This window comes from Temnothorax longispinosus, chromosome 2 (assembly GCF_030848805.1).
Source record: "Temnothorax longispinosus isolate EJ_2023e chromosome 2, Tlon_JGU_v1, whole genome shotgun sequence".
Classification (NCBI taxonomy): domain Eukaryota; kingdom Metazoa; phylum Arthropoda; class Insecta; order Hymenoptera; family Formicidae; genus Temnothorax; species Temnothorax longispinosus.
Window position 1 is genome coordinate 2,276,646 of NC_092359.1, and position 19,000 is coordinate 2,295,645.

Consider the following 19,000-nt stretch of genomic DNA (forward strand, 5'->3'; position numbering starts at 1 on the left):
TCTAAATATTTCCAAATTCTGTTCTCGTACCAAAATTCTGTCACTTGATAGGGCCAACTGTCACGTTTGCTAATTCGCAATTGATATGATTGTTTTGGAAATTAACCCCTGCGAGAATACCACGTAGACGCTGAAAAAAAGCTTGCCGTTAGTGTAATTTTGTTTATACGTAAATAAAATGATCATTTTCGTATATTTTTATATTGTGAATTGTGATATTAACGACTTGTCCAGAATCGCGAGCACGTGTTATGTCTGTTCGGAATGGATTATCGCAGAATTACTCCCTAGATAACACAATAGAATTTGGAAAATATAACTAAAGGAGAACGCTTCGAAGCGTTCTCTTCTTCTCACGATAAAAATTTCAGAAATAAGTAAATAAGACGCTTTGAAGCGTTCTTCTTTTACTTCTTTCTTTACTAAAAGAAAGGAGAAGGGGAGCATTTCTAAACATTTGTGTAAACGGACTTTCGAAAGTTCCTATAACACGTGCCCAATGACAGTCGGAGCGTCTGACAGGGCTGACTGTCGGCGGCGAACAGCTGATCGTAAATCACGATTCGAGATGACAGCTGTCTACTCGCGAAACTTTTAAACTTTGCCTTCAGCAGGTGGATCACTTATCAGTCTTATCACCTTTCTTTTGCCAAGTTGTATCGTACATTTGGAATAAATCTATGGAATTAACTGAAGAACATCGAGCGCATTAGCGACTATTAATCACTCGACTGTGTGCGACTTCTCTTGACAGATGAGCTGATGACGTTTTCAGATACACTCCTTTGACAAACGTCAAAAAGAAAGTTGAGGACCACCCGCAAAATGTCTATCAATATAGACATAAAATTGAAACGTGCGAGCAAGATATATCGCGAAGGGGTTAGATTCACTTTGGTCTATTGCGTTATCGCGTTAATTGTGGATGTTCGGGATTAAAATTGAGGTTATGTCGCAGGAGGTGGTTGCCGGTCTGATACTGTTGAAAACCAACTCGGACGTGAAGCACGATGGCATATTTCTCACCATGGAAGGCTCGGTGAATTTGCAGCTTAGCTCCAAGAATGTCGGTATCTTCGAGGCGTTTTATAACTCCGTTAAAGTAAGCATTTTGTTGCGTGCATATTGACGCGAGGAGACCGTTGAATTACTTGTTTTTTTATCAGTTTAATTTTTACAATGTTTTGTTTTAATATGATGAATGCAGCAGACACTTTTTATTATGTAAATTTTAATCGTTTTCAGCCAATACAGTTAGTACAATATACCCTGGATGTTGCTCCATCGGGAAAGATTCCAAGTGGCAAGACGGAAATACCATTTGAATTGCCATTAAAGCCAAGGGGAAACAAATCCCTTTACGAAACGTATCACGGCGTCTTTGTGAATATACAGTACCTGATACGCTGTGACATAAAAAGGAGCTTCCTCGCTAAGGATGTGAGCAAATCGTTGGAGTTTATAGTCGAGGACAGGTCAAGCGCCAAGGTGGAGAAGGATCACAGCAAGATCGTGTTCTTCAAAATAATGCCGGAGTCTCTGCAAAATACTCGGGACCGACCCAACGTACCGAGGTTTTGCATCTCGGGAAGATTAGATTCCCTATACTGCAAACTCTCCGAACCTCTGACAGGAGAAGTATGTGGCTTCTTTTTCTTCACTTATCGGTATCATTCAGGATAACGGCTTTCCTCTATCTATTATGTGTAGGTAGTGATCGAACAGTGCGACGCCATTATAAAGTCTATAGAGTTACAATTGGTGAGAGTAGAAACTTGCGGATGTGCGGAGGGATATTCTAGAGACGGTAAGAATGTCATTACGCGGCCAGGTTCATGTAAAAATGGATGCATTGCGGTAACGGGAGAGATGAAAATTGACAAAGATGTAATTTTACAGCGACGGAGATACAAAACATACAAATTGGGGAAGGTAATGCTTGCACAAATCTCGCTATTCCAATTTATATGATATTTCCGAGATTATTTACGTGTCCTACATTGAGCACGAGCAACTTCAAAGTTGGTAAGAACACTATTACGTTATTGCATTAAAACGAAAATGCGAATTACAGTTACAATGTAATTCCTTTTTTTTTCTTCTAGAATTCGAGGTAAACCTTATCGTTGTGTTTGAAGACGATTATTTAGTCACCGAGAACTTTCCTATCATATTATCGCGATATTGAAAGTTGTAGAAATAAAAATATTTTGTATAAAATAGTGTGTCTATATATATATATATAAATTTTTGCCATATAAAATATATATTTAATTGCCACATATGTATTTCAAAAATGTGTATAAAAGATAATGTTTTTTACACATACGCACCAGTGGACGAGTTCGTTATAACCGAAGGCTTGACATAAAAAGGCTGTAAATGCCAAAAATACAAATCACAGAGAAAAGCTGTTTAAACAAAATTTTTTTCTTGTATACATTTTTTAAAGCACTTGTAGTTTTTTTACGCTATTTATGTTGGCACATGGAGCCTATTTTTTATGAAAATGTGGCATTTGGCAACCCTCTTCTTTTATGTCAAGATTTCAACTTATATAAATATCAAATTTCCATAAATTTTCATTCTTACTCTTCTCTTATTCAAATCCTGCTTTCTGAATAAATAATCTATAATATTTTTCTACTTGTTTGTTCTGCGTTAGTCCGACCGAGGCTAACAGTACGACATAACCGAGCACAAACGTCAGTAATTTGTGTTGCTTGAACCATGCCAGTAATCCCGTATTATCAGTAGTACTGAAGACGTAAAATATGTTTATAGCAATAATTGCGTGATAAAGCTCAGTTAACATTATGTTACACACAACTTACCTAGTTGAATGGAGATCTTGACTATAAACGAGCAAATAGCGTATTCTTACTAAATCGCTGTTTGTCACTACGAAATACTTGTCCGGTATTCTTCCACCAAGTGAATCACTCAATGTATTTTGTGCGTTATCTCCTGCAACACACAACACTATTCTAGAAACTTACTCTTTAAACCTTGATACGCTGTAAATTGTTATCACTCGCGTAGATACAGTATACGCTTACTTGAATCTCCTCTCTTTATGTCAGGATGATTAATAAGCTCACAGAGAGCTATACAACTTATCTCGCTTCCAAGAAGACTAGCGCCCCAACCGTAACCCACAGGACTGTACGGTAAGCTCACTCCTAATTCGCTCGAAAAGTATATCCCTTTGCCAAACTCTGACCTCTGAAACAGCAAATTACTTAAAAATGTGCGCTAATTTTTCGTATTTTTAGCGACACAGAAAAGTATAAGATGACAGAAATAATTCCAATTTATTTCAATGTCGATTTGCTGTACTTTGCACATGTTTTGTTGTAAACCGTAATGCACGATGGAATGGAAGTTTTCCAAACGGCTGCCATGATACGCATAGAACGTCGAATGATCTTTAGCGCTTGATTTCCATTTCTCTTCTGCTGCGGATTGTTTCGCGCTTGCCACTTGAAATATAAGATTTGGAGCTGCAACCGGCACCGCCAATGGCACTTTCCTCAGTATGGAATTATACTGTAACGTAGAAACTTATCTAAGATTTTTTGTGCCATACCGTAGCATGTTCTTACGATTTTTGAAACCTCGGAAATTGTGATATGCGTACTTACACTTTCTTTCGGCACGCTCTTGATATACGAATCTCTTAATCGTAGTAATACCCAATACAATAACTCTATTGTTTCGCCGTAATTCTCGTAGGCACCAGCCTCACCAAGCTCTTTGCATATCACGGGCAAAGGAGGGACTGACTCTATGGCTCTTCTCTGTAGAGAAAATGATACGATAAGATAAATATCGTATATTGTTCCATCAAATATCAGAGATATTTACCAAAGCTTCAATGTCCTTGCATTCGTTTTTAATGTACATAGGTGGAAACGGTCTTAAGCAACTGTCATAACGGTAAGTGTTGGACGCCGCCACGAAAAGGGACCACTTCAAGTCGGCAGCTCTTGGATCTTTCTCCAGTAAATGTTTCAGCGACGATATCTTTCTTTCCGCATCTTCTTCGGTCACACCGCGATCTATCTGAGACGTATATAATATATCTAAGCCAGTCTTGGTTACAATCTTATTCTCCCCTGGAACCTCGTATTGTCCAATCTGCCTTGCTCTGGCACCTTTAGATGCCTCGTGATTTTGATTAAAGTACGCCATTGTTTTATTTATTAACTCTTATACCTACAAATATAAAATACATTGTGTTATTTTGTAATTAATTCATAGGAATAATACATATCGTTTCGTATTATTACAACACATTATTGATAAATATAAAAAATGCCTGAAATAAAGTGCAAGAACCGAATATGGTAAAGTTTTTCATGTTGCTACATAAATATGTAAAACTACAACTTTACAAGTCATTAGCACGTGGTATCAAGTACAACTTAAATACAAATTATACCATTTTCAGAAAATAATGCATAACGACATAATACATAAACATTATCGTTTCGCTATCAATTGCAAAATTACCTAAGCACTCGCACAAAAGGTAGAAACAAATAGCTCGCAAAAACAAAGTATAAGAATCCAAGATAAACGTACAGGTATCACTAAAAGCTATATTTACCATGCATTAACGAAGTCGTGCAATGACGCACATAATTTTTGTATTTTTATCTTTTCTATTGTCCTTAAATTGTCCTCACTAACATAGTTGGGCATAAACAATAATAGCGAAATTATTGTGGAGTTCACAATATTGTAGAAATAACAAGCATTTTATCTGACTGGAAAACAACTGTTCTACAGGGACATTTAATTCCTCGCCTGCGTAAATATCTAGTAATATATATTGTGCTTAAAGGCGCACATAGATGACGCGATATATCAGATTTATAATTCACGAGAAGAGAGCTACAAATAAAACTTTACTTTTAATAAAAAAATATATATATAATTCACGACATAAAATGTTTATATACACCGATAATTCGTCGATAATTTATTAATTGTGTTATATAATTACGAAAAGTAGCTAATAATAAATTTTACAATAACGTTTAAACAAAAAAAGTTTAAAGGGAGGAAAAGGAATAAAGTACAATATTTTACAGCAACATTACAATTTTGGTAACGCAAATTTTACTGGAAAAATATTTTGTAAAACATTGTCGCAAACAGTTCGTAACTTGAAAAATTCAAATTTGTAGACTATCGTCCAAATTAATATCTATTTATAATAATAGGAATCAATCTCTGATTATTTTTTATTTGGATCACTACTCTTTTTTACAGATACTTTTACATTTTACAATTAAAAATTGCTCTCTCTTTCTCCCTAGTTCTCGAAAAATACGAACGTTACAACCGTGCGACTGATTTGTCATAAAAGATTATCTGTCTCTTTATACACTCACAATGTCTAGCATTCATCTTCCTTGATCCTTGATACGCAACCTTATCGCGCGCTAGAAACGATCAGCATTTAACGAGCATGGAGTTTCTCTATTCAGTGTGGATTTGCTATTTCGTTTCACAAGAAATTTTACCTCACAAGGGAAATCGCGCGAACATGTTCCTAATGTTTTTCGCGACCTGTCAGACCTGTGCCATATACATTCGCCTTCCGTTTGTTTCGTCGTTTTCATTTATTCTCCGCGGCGCATTTTTTGGACGTTTAATTATCAAGGCACGCATGGGAAATGTGTGTCTATTGGTATGCGCACAAGTTCACACATTAGGGGCGTTAGAATAAGGAGCGTTGAGGGTTTTAATACTTTTAATGACCCCGCGTGTATACAAAACTGTGTGGAAGGCTGACACTGTACATATGTACAATTTAAATTTGAATCTTCGGAAAAGAGAGACGGAATTCAACGGCGGATTTCGCGACGACGACAACGCTAGAATCATATACTCGAGAAATTTCGCGTTTCCCTTTCGAAAATACCGGTACTATGGTAGGTGCGCGGCAGAAATAACATCGCGATGTTAATATCCTTAAGGTCTCTACCTTAGATTTCGATCGCGCGTTATTGCAGGCAGGCCGTATCGCGGATTTTCGCGTGTGATCTCGGGATTATGCATATAAAATGTCGCGGTTTCGTGTGGGTACGCGTTTATTACCGGTTAGCACGAGAGACACGAGCGGCAGTTTAGCGCCCGTCTTACATCACGTCATCGGGGCGTGCGAATGACGTCGCGCGCGAAATGTCGACGAAATGGCACGCCTCCTCGTTTTACCGAGTTTTTCGGTCCTAACGCTCCTAAAGAAATCTCGTCGCGAGAAAAATGCCGATCGAACGAACACGCGTATAAAAATGTATTTGCGAAGCAAGCAGAAAAAAAGAATAATTCATTCAGGCCGAAACGTCATGTATGTTACACGTTACACGCGGGAGTCGCGGGACCATTAGTACGTCAAGAGTCAAGACATGAATTTATATGCTCCGATAAGCGCCTAAATTCACGTTGTTGAGGCACCAATGACTGGCAATGACCCCCGTGCATATGTAAAATTGCAAATAGTTTCTAAATAGAGACGAATATGATTTTCAGATTGCGATATCAATGGCTCGGAATGATCGTATCTGACATTGCTGGGGAGATCTCTTTATCCTTGCTCCACTAACGTAAATACTCGTGCACAAAGTTCTGGCGATACGAGGTGAATGCTTTTCGTCGCGCAGACGAGAGAACGTTGAATATGGATGGTATTAGATTGCTACATTTTTCATTAGTCGTGAATTTAGAACCGTAGAAACCGTTTATCGTATATTTCTAAAATACCGGCACCTTTTTTCCTCAAGGGTATAATGACTTCATAAATATCGCCGCGTATATTAATGACACAAGATCGTGATATGTTAATGGCGCACTTTGTCCTCCATTACGAACGGAAGGGTTATACGCGCGCCGCGGGGGATACTTAGAAATAATCACAGTCGCAGGGATATCGACTTCATATCTTTCTATTCGAACACGAAAGCGATCAATCCGCCGATACGACGCACGTTAATAAGTACGGTGCGGCGACATTTTTTAATTTTAGCATAATTCTACATTACACACTTATATACCTGAATCTTTTCTCTTTTTGTTTCTCTAGGAAAACAACATAAAATTACTCCCAAAATTGTCGTTTTTCCAAGAATTTTAATAATTCGATTAAATCTTATATAATATTCCTATTTACTTAAAAAAAAGTATGGCAAATATATACTCTCTATCTGCTATTTTAATTATATTAAAATCTCCTGATAACTGTTCAGTCGAATACTTCATGGGATAAGCTGTTTTTCAGCAGTATCCAAAAGTGATTCTGCATTTTTATCAAACTTCTCAACAAATCCGGAATCAGTTATTAATATTAGGTTCCTTATTAAAGCGCATGGCATTTGGTCAAAGGAAAGATTAGATTAGAGACGAATTAATAATAATAATAATCTTTTATATTTGACCAAAATGGCTGGCTATAATTTATTTAACGTAATTGTCACGACGTTTCGATCATTAATGTATCTAATTGTAAGTCATGAAAGCAGTAAAAAGTATTTCAGAAACATATCCCTCTAGTCGTAGCATATGTTGTGCCAAGCAAGTCACAAATCTAAAAGATGTTTCGCATGTCAAAAACTCAAACAATATACACTTTACTTTGACGTACAATTAAAGCACCTTTTAGATTCACGATTTGCTTGGCACAATGCCATGACTAGGATGGATGTTTCTGAAATACTTTTTACTGCTTTCATGACTTACAATTAAATACATCAATGATCGAAAACGTCGCGATAATTACATAAAAGATCTTTTTTTTTTTATTGTTAGGTACGTATTTACTGGCAAAACAAAAGTCTAATGTTTAGAGATAAACTAGGCGAATTAGAAATTTTGCTGAAAGCAATTCCGCCGGTCGCATCAATCTTAAATCGGAGCTCGGTCGAAGTCGGGCGAGATCGCGGACGCGCGATGACGCGACGACGCGGAACTCGCTGACGCGCTCTTGTCGCGCGCAATGGAAACCCGACCCGCGCGCGACGGACGCGACGGGGGATTTTCGCGGCGGCGCGATTGGCCGGCCTGCGGCTCAATGTCACGCGGCTTCAAGGTAAACTATCGGTGACGTCAGTGTACGTCACTTAACAAGTGGGAGTGGATGGATAGATGTCGGCAGCCGCCGCGGTGTGGTACCTCGCGAATCGCGCTCGGTATTTGTCGAAGCCCGTTCGCCGCCGCTCCGACGCGATAATGCCGCGCGTTTCTTAAACGATATGTAGTGCTGTGTGACGGTAGCAGCAGTGGCGTCGACCGACTCGTCGCACGTGTCTCGCCGTGCGTGGAAAATCACCGAAATACGTTCGCGCATGCCCGACCGCCGATGACGTCACGAAAATTGTGCTTTTGATCCAAGCCAAGCACTCTCCTCGGCGTGTGTGTGTGCGCGCGTGTGTGTGTTTGTGTTTGTGCGGTCTTTTTTTTCCTCTCTCTACCTCACCCTCCGCCCTCTTTCGCTCCGTCTTTCTCTATCTACAAAACTTCGTCCCTCCCTCCTTTCCGTTTTCCCCGACGCTCGTCCCGCTCCCTCCCTCCCACCAGCTCTCTCTCTCTTTCCTTCTCTCTTCCCTCTTTTCCCTCTCTTTCTTTTTTTTTTACTGGACGCACAATAATGTTGCTGTGCAAAATCAAATAATCACCGGGGGGCACGCGCACACGACGGGGGAAACCGTGTGGGAGCGGTTGGACCGCCGACGGAAAATCGTGAGTAGCAAATCGTCTTCTTCCTCGCCTGTTTACCTTTTCAAAAGTTATCCGTCACAGAGTAGCCTGTGTCGGACATGGCCTTCGCTTAGCGCGCACACCCGCGCGCGCGCGCGCGCGAGCGCGAACGCGAGCGGTGTATGTATTGAATGTACACACGTACGCACATGTACGCGCGCCCACCCACACGTTCCCGCGTGCAGCGCGAGCGCGTAGCAGCCGCACGCACACGCACGCACGTCACGTCTCGGTCTCTCGGATTTCGATGGACCGCGAAACGGAGCGCGCGAGAGCAAGAGAAGGAGCGAGAAAGAGAAGAGAAAGCGAAAAAGAATCTTCAACCCTCCCGAAGGTCGCGCGACAAGATGCGTGCCGGGATGCATCGCGAGATTTATTGATCCTCCTCGCGGGTGACTCTGGATCGATGGAGAGAGATGACGGGCGCGCGCGACGATCTCGCGATTGCCGCACGGCCCGGCCGTAGCGAGAAACCGGTAGATCCGCGTTTCTGCCGGGTGGTCGGGGGCGGAGGGGGAAGCGGGACGGCGAAGGAGGATCGGTAATCTCCTCGATGGATTGCCGGTGGGTCCCCGGGGGAGAAACTTCGAGGGCTGACGTTCTGGGGTACCGCGCTCAGGACCGGGAAAGAGGCCGGGGAACGGGGGGAGGACACGCAGCGGTGACAGCGTCGGCAGGCAATCCGGATCCCTCGCGGATGTCAGGGGAATCGGGGATTCGAACCAGCTGATGCTCTCTCTCTCTCTCTCTCTCTCTCTCTCTCCAATATGGGACTCCGATTCTGATATTACGGGAGAGGGAGGGAGATCTCTCGATCGCGGTGCCGTGCCGGGTCGAAAACGCGCCCGTCGGGAGATCCGGCGTCGAGATCGGCGAGATTTTTGGCGGAGGAGGAACCACGCCTTCGGAGATCCACCACGCCGGCACCGGTTGCTTCGGCCGAGACGTTGGCGATTACCGTTTATTACCTCGCGCCAGATGATTTATCGTCGATCATCGTCGTCGGCCGATCCTTACGTGCTACCTGCTGGCGCCTTTTTTTTTCCGCGCGAGAGATGATTTAACATATAAAGATGATTAATAACGCGGGTACGTGTGGGAATGCGACGCGCGCGTACGTTGCGTCCGTGCGTGCCGATTCTTTACGATTTCCCGCAAACGCTTGTCCGTTTGGTTTTTTTTCAAGACACGTCGATGGGTGTCTGTGGCATTTTTTTTTTCCTAACGCGACGGAAACAATAACAGTGTTGCGGACACAAGTGGCCAGCCACCGTCGATCAATTTTGCGCATGTTTCTTTCCTCGGTTTTGCACAGCGAGAGCTCCCTGCAGACGATGCGTCGCTACGACGACGAATTCCATTTCGCGAATCCTTCGCGTCGTCGCGAAATAATTAAGTCATACGTCGACTCGCGGTGGATTGAGAACAATCGAGAAAGAACGCGTTAAAATGTTTACTACGCGTATCAGACGCGGTTGCAAAGACGCATTTAGTGGCACGCGGGGTGAGATGTATTTTTTTTTCTCCCCGACAATGAAGTTGCATCGTAAATTCGCTTGTGGCTCGAGCCGATAAATCGCACGGGCGAGACGTCGCCGCCGCGATATCGAACCTCTATCTCGCGGGTATCGTTCGGGTTGTTGTTAAATATTATAAAACACACAACGTGCGTTGCATCCGCGCAACGCTCCGTTTCGTACCGCCATCTGCAGCGGGCCTCGATCCCACCGTCCTCGCCAAATCGCGATCGGTAATGCAGAGATCTGTGCGCGAATGCAACGTTGTGGCTGCAGCTTCGTTTCCGATGCCCCAATATCGTCGACCTCCCGTCAATGGAGCTTGCATTTTGTACCATGGGTATAAAATGCATGATCAGACGGGATTCAGTTCTTACGAAGATATTAGAATCGCGAAACTCTAGACGTTAAAGTTTGGAAATTGCAATAATTTAGAGAAAATTAAATATGTTTATAAATCTACTCTATACTTGCAACTTGAAATTATCGTTACAATCATTGTTTCGGTATAAGAAGAAAAATATGCGACTCGATGCATTTGAAATGAGAGGAACATATCTCATTATTTTATTATCGCCCATTTGTTTTGCATGCGCATGTATATCTATGTGAGTGCGTACGCTGTTGCAAGTTTTTTTTTGTGTAAGAAAAAACAGGCAATGAAGCATATTTTATAGCGTTTAAAGTTTTAATCTTTTAACCGTGCATCTTTTGGATTAATAAAAAAAAATATAAAACTGGGTCGAAAAAACTTATCTTTAAAAATTGATTGTTTATATGCATTAATTATTTATTATTTGCCATTGTATGGTTTAATATCGTACGAAGTAATTTTCAAAAAGGTCAGGCTGAATTTGTTAAGCAAAACAGGACAACGTAATAATTTTCCGATAGTGGAGTAAATTATCAATTTTATGATATTTTATGCAATTAATTAAAGTATCCGCGGTATGACTGGAAACATCCTGTCCCAAATTCTCAACGGTCTTAATTATCTCATTTATTGCCAGAAATATTATGGTATCGTGTACTTTCGGTATACGTTCGCGTGGGAAAACGCAGTCGAGAGATGACACAATATGAGGAGTGAGTAATGACAGGCGCCAAAGGTATAATCTTAAAGAGACGCAAAAATATTCTCTTTTCAAAGATCTCGGAACCGCGTAATTATATGGACGAACGCCTAATCTTTTTTGAAATCTCTGAGCTGCGCTCCTTGCGTAATCGTAACGGAATATATGCGTAGTTAGAGTTTGTTTTTTCCGCATGTCCTTCAGGCTACCATCGTGATTTAATATTATATTTAGGACACCTCTCGTGCAGTATATATCAATCAAATTATACACGGAGCCTCGTCCTCGATTTCGTCGCGAAATTATAGATCGTCCTATCAGGACGCTTCGGATCCGCGTTATTCATCCGTGTTCGTTGCATGCCATAAGTTATTCCGCGAGGAGTCTCTTCGGGCGAGAAGAGCGCTTTTCACCCGCGCTCGCATTTTTTCTCCCCTTTGTTACTTTTTTTTTTTCGCCGGAAAACAGGCGGACGCGAAGAGGCAAGCGGGACACGCGAGACACGCGTTCCACGCGTTCGACTTTTCACACGCGCGTTTCGGTAACCTTATCGCGGATGCCGGTTTATCGCGATATATCTCGGCTAACCGAGGTGTGGCGAGGAGGGGGGGGGGAAAGAGGGTAAACCTAGACCTACACAACGTGTATAATATGTGCCACGCGACAATACGCGGCCCCTCGTATGACCTCACGCGGCACAAAGCGCGTCACAATGTACGTCCCCGAGGCTATGCAAATCCGCGGGCCAACATGTGATGACCTAAACGTTGACTCGCTCCATTCTATTCGAGAGTGTGGGCAATACCGACTAGCTGACGAATTATTCGGTGGCCCCGCAGTCTTTAAGATACATGCACATTGCACGTGCTGAAGTACTGATTGTCGGGAAGTTCAAGGTCTAGCTCTCTAGGCCGATGGTAAAATCATTTACGTAGGGCATCAGTCAGTGGACTGATAGCATCCCTTTTGCGCCGAGGTTATCGTCGACCCCGTGCGAATGAAGACGATATCAACTCTGCGTCTAGTGCAGGTAAAAAGTGCTCGTAAAAATCATCTCGTATTTTGTCCGCTTTGTACCGTGGAACGTTTCTCTCGGAACTGAATAGCAGTGATATTAATATAATTAAGAGGATAATTAAAAGGATGTATAAGGATACATGAAATTGTACAATATATTGTTACTTTCTATGACGCACGTATGTGTTCGTAATATTTTCTGTAGATTATTATTCATAAAGCTCCATTTTGTCAATGTAATTCACTTTTTATAATTCAATTTGCATTTTATTTGCGTTACATTTATGTCACTATGCGTTACATTTATCTGCCACTCGGCAGATAAACGTAACGGCAGATTTTTAGATACGATCCGAATCGAACTTGATGAGTACAAAATTATTTAATTGAAAAATCAATGATCGACAATCAAATTCTAACTTTATCTCGGATATTTATATGCAAACAAATGTGTAAAAAAAGTTAATTTTAATTCCATTTATTACTTTGAAAAGTGCTTCAAAGCGTTAGCTCTTATCTCGATTTCATTCAATCGGGTTTTTTCGAATTAAAAGTATAAAACCGAGAGGCAAAAGTCGATTGATTAAAGTGAAATTATTTTTCAAGATTAATTCGCAGCTTTATAAGAGATTCCGCGTAATCCTCAATTGCGGAAAATCCAAACTGGAATTAATCGTTACTATAATCGCGTAATGTATTAGGTGCATCGTAATATATCGAGCCCGTGAGAGCAATGTCACTTGAGGAGAATTAATACCCAAGAGGGCAATCGTTACCATCGGATAAGTACTCGGCACTTGTAAGTATTCGGCGATAAAAGCGTGTGGCAGCTAGAACGCCAAAGTCCGTGTTTGATTACACAGCTCTTAAGCGATTTGGCGATAGAATATACATACCCGCGAGGAATTAATGGACGATATTTATGAAATAACATGTTTACATACTCGTACAGTAAAGTATTCATGTTAATATTCAATTACATTATAATTTTTATACGCGATTGATTGCTGCCCGCTGAATTCTGGCTGTATCCGAATACGTAAATATCAGTTTTGCATAAATGTAACGCAATTAAAATATAATGATATAATGACTGAAGGTCACTTGATTATTAGCAACGCAAATTGTGTATGAAAAATGTGCGAATGTATTAATATTTCGTAAAAAATATGTCAGCAGATGCGAAAGCATTTTTTAAAATGAAATATACATTTTTAGAAAGTGTCATATAAATTGTGAGATAACTTGATAAATATGTCAATATAAATACTTGAATACTAAGAATGAAAAATACTATATTTTCATACTACACATTTTCGATGAGAAATATTAAATCTATTTTATTACTATAAGGGAGTGTGTGCCTGATATTTATATTTTTGTCTAGTAATTTCGCTTTTCGTGTGGCAATTTTTGATGATTATGGTATCGATTTATCAACAACAATTTACGATCGCGTTATAAAATATCTATCGTGAGATTCAAAATTGTACGTTTGTAAATTCTCTATTGGCGTTTGATATTTTATCCGGCAACTGGTAGTCCCGTTATCAATAAACAATGTTTGAAGAGCGCGCATCTAATTTTCAATTACGTAAGGCAACGGTTCTACCGCGCCGTATAATCTTATCAACTGGTGTTCTAGACTTGCACAAATTCATATATACCTATCATCGACGTTAATACACTCCTCGGCATAGCCTTCTTTTCTCATTCTAATAAGCAAGGCAGGCGCGATAAGAAGTATCTATATTACATTATCCTAACATCTTTTTAGTCGTAGATCCTCGCCGATATGTTGTATAGAATGACATCAGCGGCGTGACTAACGAATTCAGTATCGAACCTGATTTTCGCATACATTACGTATTACATATGAGGTTCTTGCTAATGCATATGCTATACTTGACAGAAATATACATATACATATATATATACATATTAATATAATATAATTTTATATATATAAAATAAACTAATATATTACATCATGGAAAAAAATTTAGCTAAAGGATTTGCTACTATATACGGACAACTAACATTTTTTGCTGCGAGAGCTAATTAATTTTGCAATAATAACAAGACCTTTTGCTGCAATAGCAAAGTTCAGCAAAACTGTTTGCTGTTGCAACAAAATGTTTTGCTATTATTGCAAAATTAATTAGCTCTCGCAGCAAAAAATGTTGTTAGTTGTCCCATATTTAACAAATAGATTTGCTGTTGCAGCAAAACCTTTTTTTCCGTGATTCTATATATATAGATATGAAATAATGTATGATTAGATACGATAAAAAGAGAAATATATTCTATTGACTTCTTTTTGTACTTCGGGGTATCGCGGGACTGCTATATTAGCTCGTTACATATTTAATATATAGGCAAGGGAGAGAAACCAAGTGTCGCGTATTTTGTCGCCGGCTCAAGATATCGACCAGCTGACGCACTCTGTTTACCGAGTAACACGCAAAATACAATATCAATTAGTACACAGAAGATTCCGCCTACCGGGGGATCTTACCTACCTTACCCGGCACGTAAACTCTCGTGTTACGTCGACTACTTCACAGCGGCGGGTTACGCAAGGTTCACGATGAGATTATAGTCGCAATGACTATTACCCGCAAAACGGATACGACGTCGGCCGCAACGGATTGTAACGCGGAAGACATAACTTCGCGGACGTGTCGGCGCGGCGATGCATCATTCTTTTATACTCGGCTCTACGTCAAACGCGTTCCACTTGGAGATGCAAAAATCTTCAAAGATTTAAAAGGCGCGGTGCGCTCCCGATCGATCTCGAAAGTATTACAATGGATTTCGGTTAGCATGCGTCCCCGAGAGACAAGGTAATCGGGATTAGAAAGGATATATCATTCGTCTCCGACTTTCAGACAGATTGTTCAAGGTGTACCTCTCTCGAGTCACTTTTAATCGCATTTGGACGCCTATTCACATCGAACGGTGATCGATGCTCGTTTTCTAATATTCTCGTCGTCGTGCGCGCACGTTATATTAAAACGACCCCGTTAGCGTGACGTTTTCTGTATCATTCATGCTTTAATTCTTTAGCGCGGCCGTTAATATGTGCAGTTAGATCGCGCGCGCGCGGCCAAACTTACGACGGAATTATCCGCGGACATTTTTGGAAATCGCACCGCACGTATGTATATTTCACGGGGACCTGATTTCTAGACGCGCAGATATCTCTCTCGTCGCGCCCGAAAAAGCTCGTGGGTTCATAAAAATTCCACGAAAGAAGAAACTCTGCTGTGCACGTCGCGCGGTCGCCGATCGATTTGCGCCGCGCGCCATCGACGACGAAGACGACGACGACGACGACGACAACGACGACGACGGCGACAACAACGAAGAATGGTTCCATCGATCAATTTCCCGCGGGTATCGGATCCAATTTTACTGACGTCAGGTGTTTTGGGAACGTTATTACGTGAGCGAGCGTGCCGCGAACGCGTCATGTGTTACATGTGTATGGATCTGAAGGGAAATAATTCTTATCGCGCCAAATAAGCCGTCAATTTATGTGTAAGACCTGCGGCGTTGCTTCGGTTACTTTGATCGAACGATCTTCCGCGTTAAGATCCGATGCAGCAAGAACGAACGATCGAGCTACCGTTTTTGCAAGACTGATATTGCCGAATTTGCTCGAATTTCAAATATATGTTCCCAAAATCGATAATCGCGGTCCGAAAATATAATTTCATTACTTATATCGGCATCAACTCTTCGGTTGATTTGCAAACTTAAAAATTCTGACAAGTACATAGATTATACAGATGTCAGTAACACGGAGACTTTTTTCATATCTTTTATTAAACGTATTACAAGAAATCAGCATGAAGCATGTATTACCCGCGTTAATTACAGAATAAAAGGTAAATTTTTATTATTCGCTGCTTTATTACTGCTAACGTATTTCTGGACAGTGCATCAATTTTGCAAAATCTGTATGTGTTGCTTTATCACGAAATTATGCTGGCGTGAATCAGGTGGTAAATTAATAATGAAGATTATACCGAAGTTACATGCTGCATTGTTAACGCAAAAAGGTTGTGTCACTATACGCGTTGGTTGTACATATAGATTAAATATTACGTGGTGATTAACGATTAACGCGAGTGTCGTAGATCTGAAATTTCTTTATTTCATTTTCGATTTGATCCTTTTTGAACACCGTTAAAGTAAAATAGTCGCCAAACAAAGCGACGATACTTTCCTGGATTTTTCGCAAAAAGTGACGCTATTGTAAGAATTTCAATAAACGTCGTTTGCAATAGCAATAGCTATTATTATTTTTCGAGCGATAAAGCGTCCCATCTATTATAATAATACTGAATAATTAAAACACCCTGGATGTGATTTAGACAAGACGAAGCGTTGACTTATTTGATCCAGTTACTCTAGAATTCTGACGCGCACTTAAATAATTCAGTATGCTCGTATTTTTAGAAGCGAGATAGAAGTCCGCGATGGAATATATGAGATAAGTATATTAGGGGGAAATTTGATAGAAATTATACACTAATTTTGGCCATTCGCGCCATATTTTGTGGAAATAAAAGAGACATACTTTTCTTCTTGCTTTATTTCAACTCCGGCGTGCATTAAAAGATCTCTCGAATACTGTCCATAAAAGTCTGTACAGCGGAAAAAGCTTATTTTAAACGTCATACATAAATATATCCAACATTTTCTTGATAAAATTAGAAATTTTAAGAACCGTCTGTTATCTATAATTTGCAGAGTTTGACAGATCTTAATCTTTATTGGTATTGAAATGTGTGTAGTTGAAAATTGTGATGTAATCGACATCGGAAATTATATATGGAACAAGTGGAATCAATATACGAATAATTATTTAATTGGTAAATTTTTAGTAGTGGTCATTTTTTAAATCAATATTTGTTCGTTAGTTTTCAGAAAAAATAACTTGGGATAATTTATGATTCATATAAGCCAAAAAAGAATTATCGTCGGTATTATTAATAATGTAATCAATAATATTGTTTATTATTAATGAGACGCTCTATCGAATATAAATAAAATTATTTTTGTATTTCGTATTGATCTGCGAAGCATGAAATATTTAATACATTATGAAAATTCTATTAATTATGAAATAAATATAATAATTCTTGCTCAATGATAATTAATCAAGTATATATCATAAAATCACGTAATTATGAAAGAAGCTTCTTCGTGCAAAATGTATCTCGTAAAAATTATCTCTAATCTTTCATGTGTAATTCCATGTGTAAGATTATTATGTATATAGTAGACATTATTATTCTCGAGATAAAAACAGCTATAAACTTTTTCAATAATTTATATAATGAAGACCAATTTTCCCTTTATCAAAGATAATAAATGAAATTCCATTTCAAAGGACTAATTAAGGGCTAAAGATTGCGGAATCAAGAAACGTAACTATTGCGTAAGATTACCGTCCCATGTCGCCAAGGGTTACCGAGGCACGCTGATAGCAGTCTGACGCGATTAACTATATGCTCGTTATACTATTTCTATTATACTTATACTCTCTTTCGGCGGACGCCCTTCGGCGATGATCGTCGCGCGCGCCTTCGGCGACCTTGAGGGCGCGCGTCGGGTCAGGACTGACGTAAATCTTCGGCGTGTGCTGGCGCAAACCCCCGGGTGCATTCTTCCGCCCACCCCCGTGAACGGTGTGCACGTGTCATCGCGTCGCAAGAGGAGTCAATTGCGATGTTCGCGCGTATCGCTCGCTGCAAAGGGAAGAGAGACGGAGAGAGAAAAGAGAGAGAGAGAAAGAGGGAGGCAGGGAGCGAGACAGAGCGTCAAATGACGCAAGTCCCTCGGCTCTCGTGCGCAATTGCGGGCAAGACGCCCGTACGTTCGTTCGTACGTTCGTTCTTTCCTTCGCTCGTTCGTTTGTTCGTTCGTTCCTTCGTTTGTTTGTTCCTCTGTTCGTTCTTTCGCTTATTCGTATACGTTCGTTTGCTCTTTTGTATGTTCATTCATTCGTTTACGAATGTTCGTACGTACGTACGTACATACGTTCGTTCGTCCGTCCGTCCGTCCAACCGTTCATCCGTCCGTCCGTCCATCCGACCGACCGGTCCCCTTTTTTCGCTCCTTCACGCGTGTGAAACGCGCAGAGTGAGCGACGCTATAAGGGCGCCGCTCACCCGGCAGGAGTTACCACCGTTGCACCTTGCCGATGTTCATCGCCGTGCTTGCATCGGTCACCGATGCAAAGGGAACATTATCGAATGACGTAAGTCGATGCGGTGCGCTCGAGCAAGAGGAAGGTGCATCCTCTCTCCGCCTCTCTTTCACTCTGTCTCTCTCTCTCTCTCTTTCTCTTTGCCGGCTTTACCCTTTGTCACGTGTGGCTCGCACGTGTACGGCGATCCCTGCGCATCTCCGGCGGACGCCTCCCTGGCTGATATTGCGACTTTCAAATATACATGCATCGCGCGCGGTCCCGATCACGGTCGCGCGACGCGGAACGCGTGAAAATAGCAAAACGACGCGTCTGCTCGCTCCGTGACATCGCACGGGTCTTTTTTACCCATAATGTCGAAGGGAGGGAAGAAAATGGACATTTGAAACTTTACTTACGGATGTTGT

At 40.8% G+C, this 19,000-nt stretch overlaps 3 protein-coding genes across 8 annotated transcripts in view; 2 read left to right on the forward strand and 1 right to left on the reverse strand.

Annotated features, from left to right (window-relative positions):
• The first annotated feature begins 273 nt into the window (after positions 1 to 273).
• Positions 274 to 2,326, forward strand: LOC139808736 (vacuolar protein sorting-associated protein 26C). Of its 2 annotated transcripts, none has more exons than XR_011730933.1 (6): positions 274 to 882; positions 959 to 1,102; positions 1,246 to 1,638; positions 1,711 to 1,807; positions 1,886 to 2,025; positions 2,106 to 2,326. XR_011730933.1 is itself a non-coding variant. In XM_071771059.1 (6 exons), the coding sequence occupies exons 1-6, from the start codon at positions 826 to 828 to the stop codon at positions 2,186 to 2,188; spliced, it is 900 nt and encodes a 299-aa protein (XP_071627160.1). In that variant the 5' UTR covers positions 280 to 825; the 3' UTR covers positions 2,189 to 2,326. The 2 variants fall into 2 exon arrangements, 1 of the variants encoding a protein (XP_071627160.1); XM_071771059.1 differs by having other exon boundaries at positions 280 to 882; positions 1,900 to 2,025.
• Positions 2,266 to 17,990, reverse strand: LOC139808735 (protein mono-ADP-ribosyltransferase PARP16-like). 2 transcript variants are annotated; one of them, XM_071771058.1, is made up of 7 exons: positions 17,817 to 17,990; positions 3,868 to 4,218; positions 3,645 to 3,800; positions 3,340 to 3,549; positions 3,060 to 3,225; positions 2,835 to 2,967; positions 2,266 to 2,759 (listed from the first exon to the last, which is right to left on the reverse strand). In XM_071771058.1, the coding sequence occupies exons 2-7, from the start codon at positions 4,192 to 4,194 to the stop codon at positions 2,600 to 2,602; spliced, it is 1,152 nt and encodes a 383-aa protein (XP_071627159.1). In that variant the 5' UTR covers positions 4,195 to 4,218; positions 17,817 to 17,990; the 3' UTR covers positions 2,266 to 2,599. The 2 variants fall into 2 exon arrangements, with proteins under 2 accessions (XP_071627159.1, XP_071627158.1); XM_071771057.1 differs by lacking the exon at positions 17,817 to 17,990 and adding an exon at positions 4,613 to 4,890.
• Positions 8,097 to 19,000, forward strand: part of Mef2 (myocyte enhancer factor 2) — a 69,277-nt gene continuing 58,373 nt past the window's right edge. For 2 of the 4 annotated variants that reach the window (XM_071771052.1, XM_071771053.1), the window contains exon 1: positions 8,098 to 8,745. The gene's annotated coding sequence lies outside the window, so the exon portion shown is untranslated. Of the gene's footprint in view, positions 8,746 to 19,000 lie in introns of all 4 variants that reach the window. The other 2 variants (XM_071771054.1, XM_071771050.1) reach the window with 2 other exon arrangements.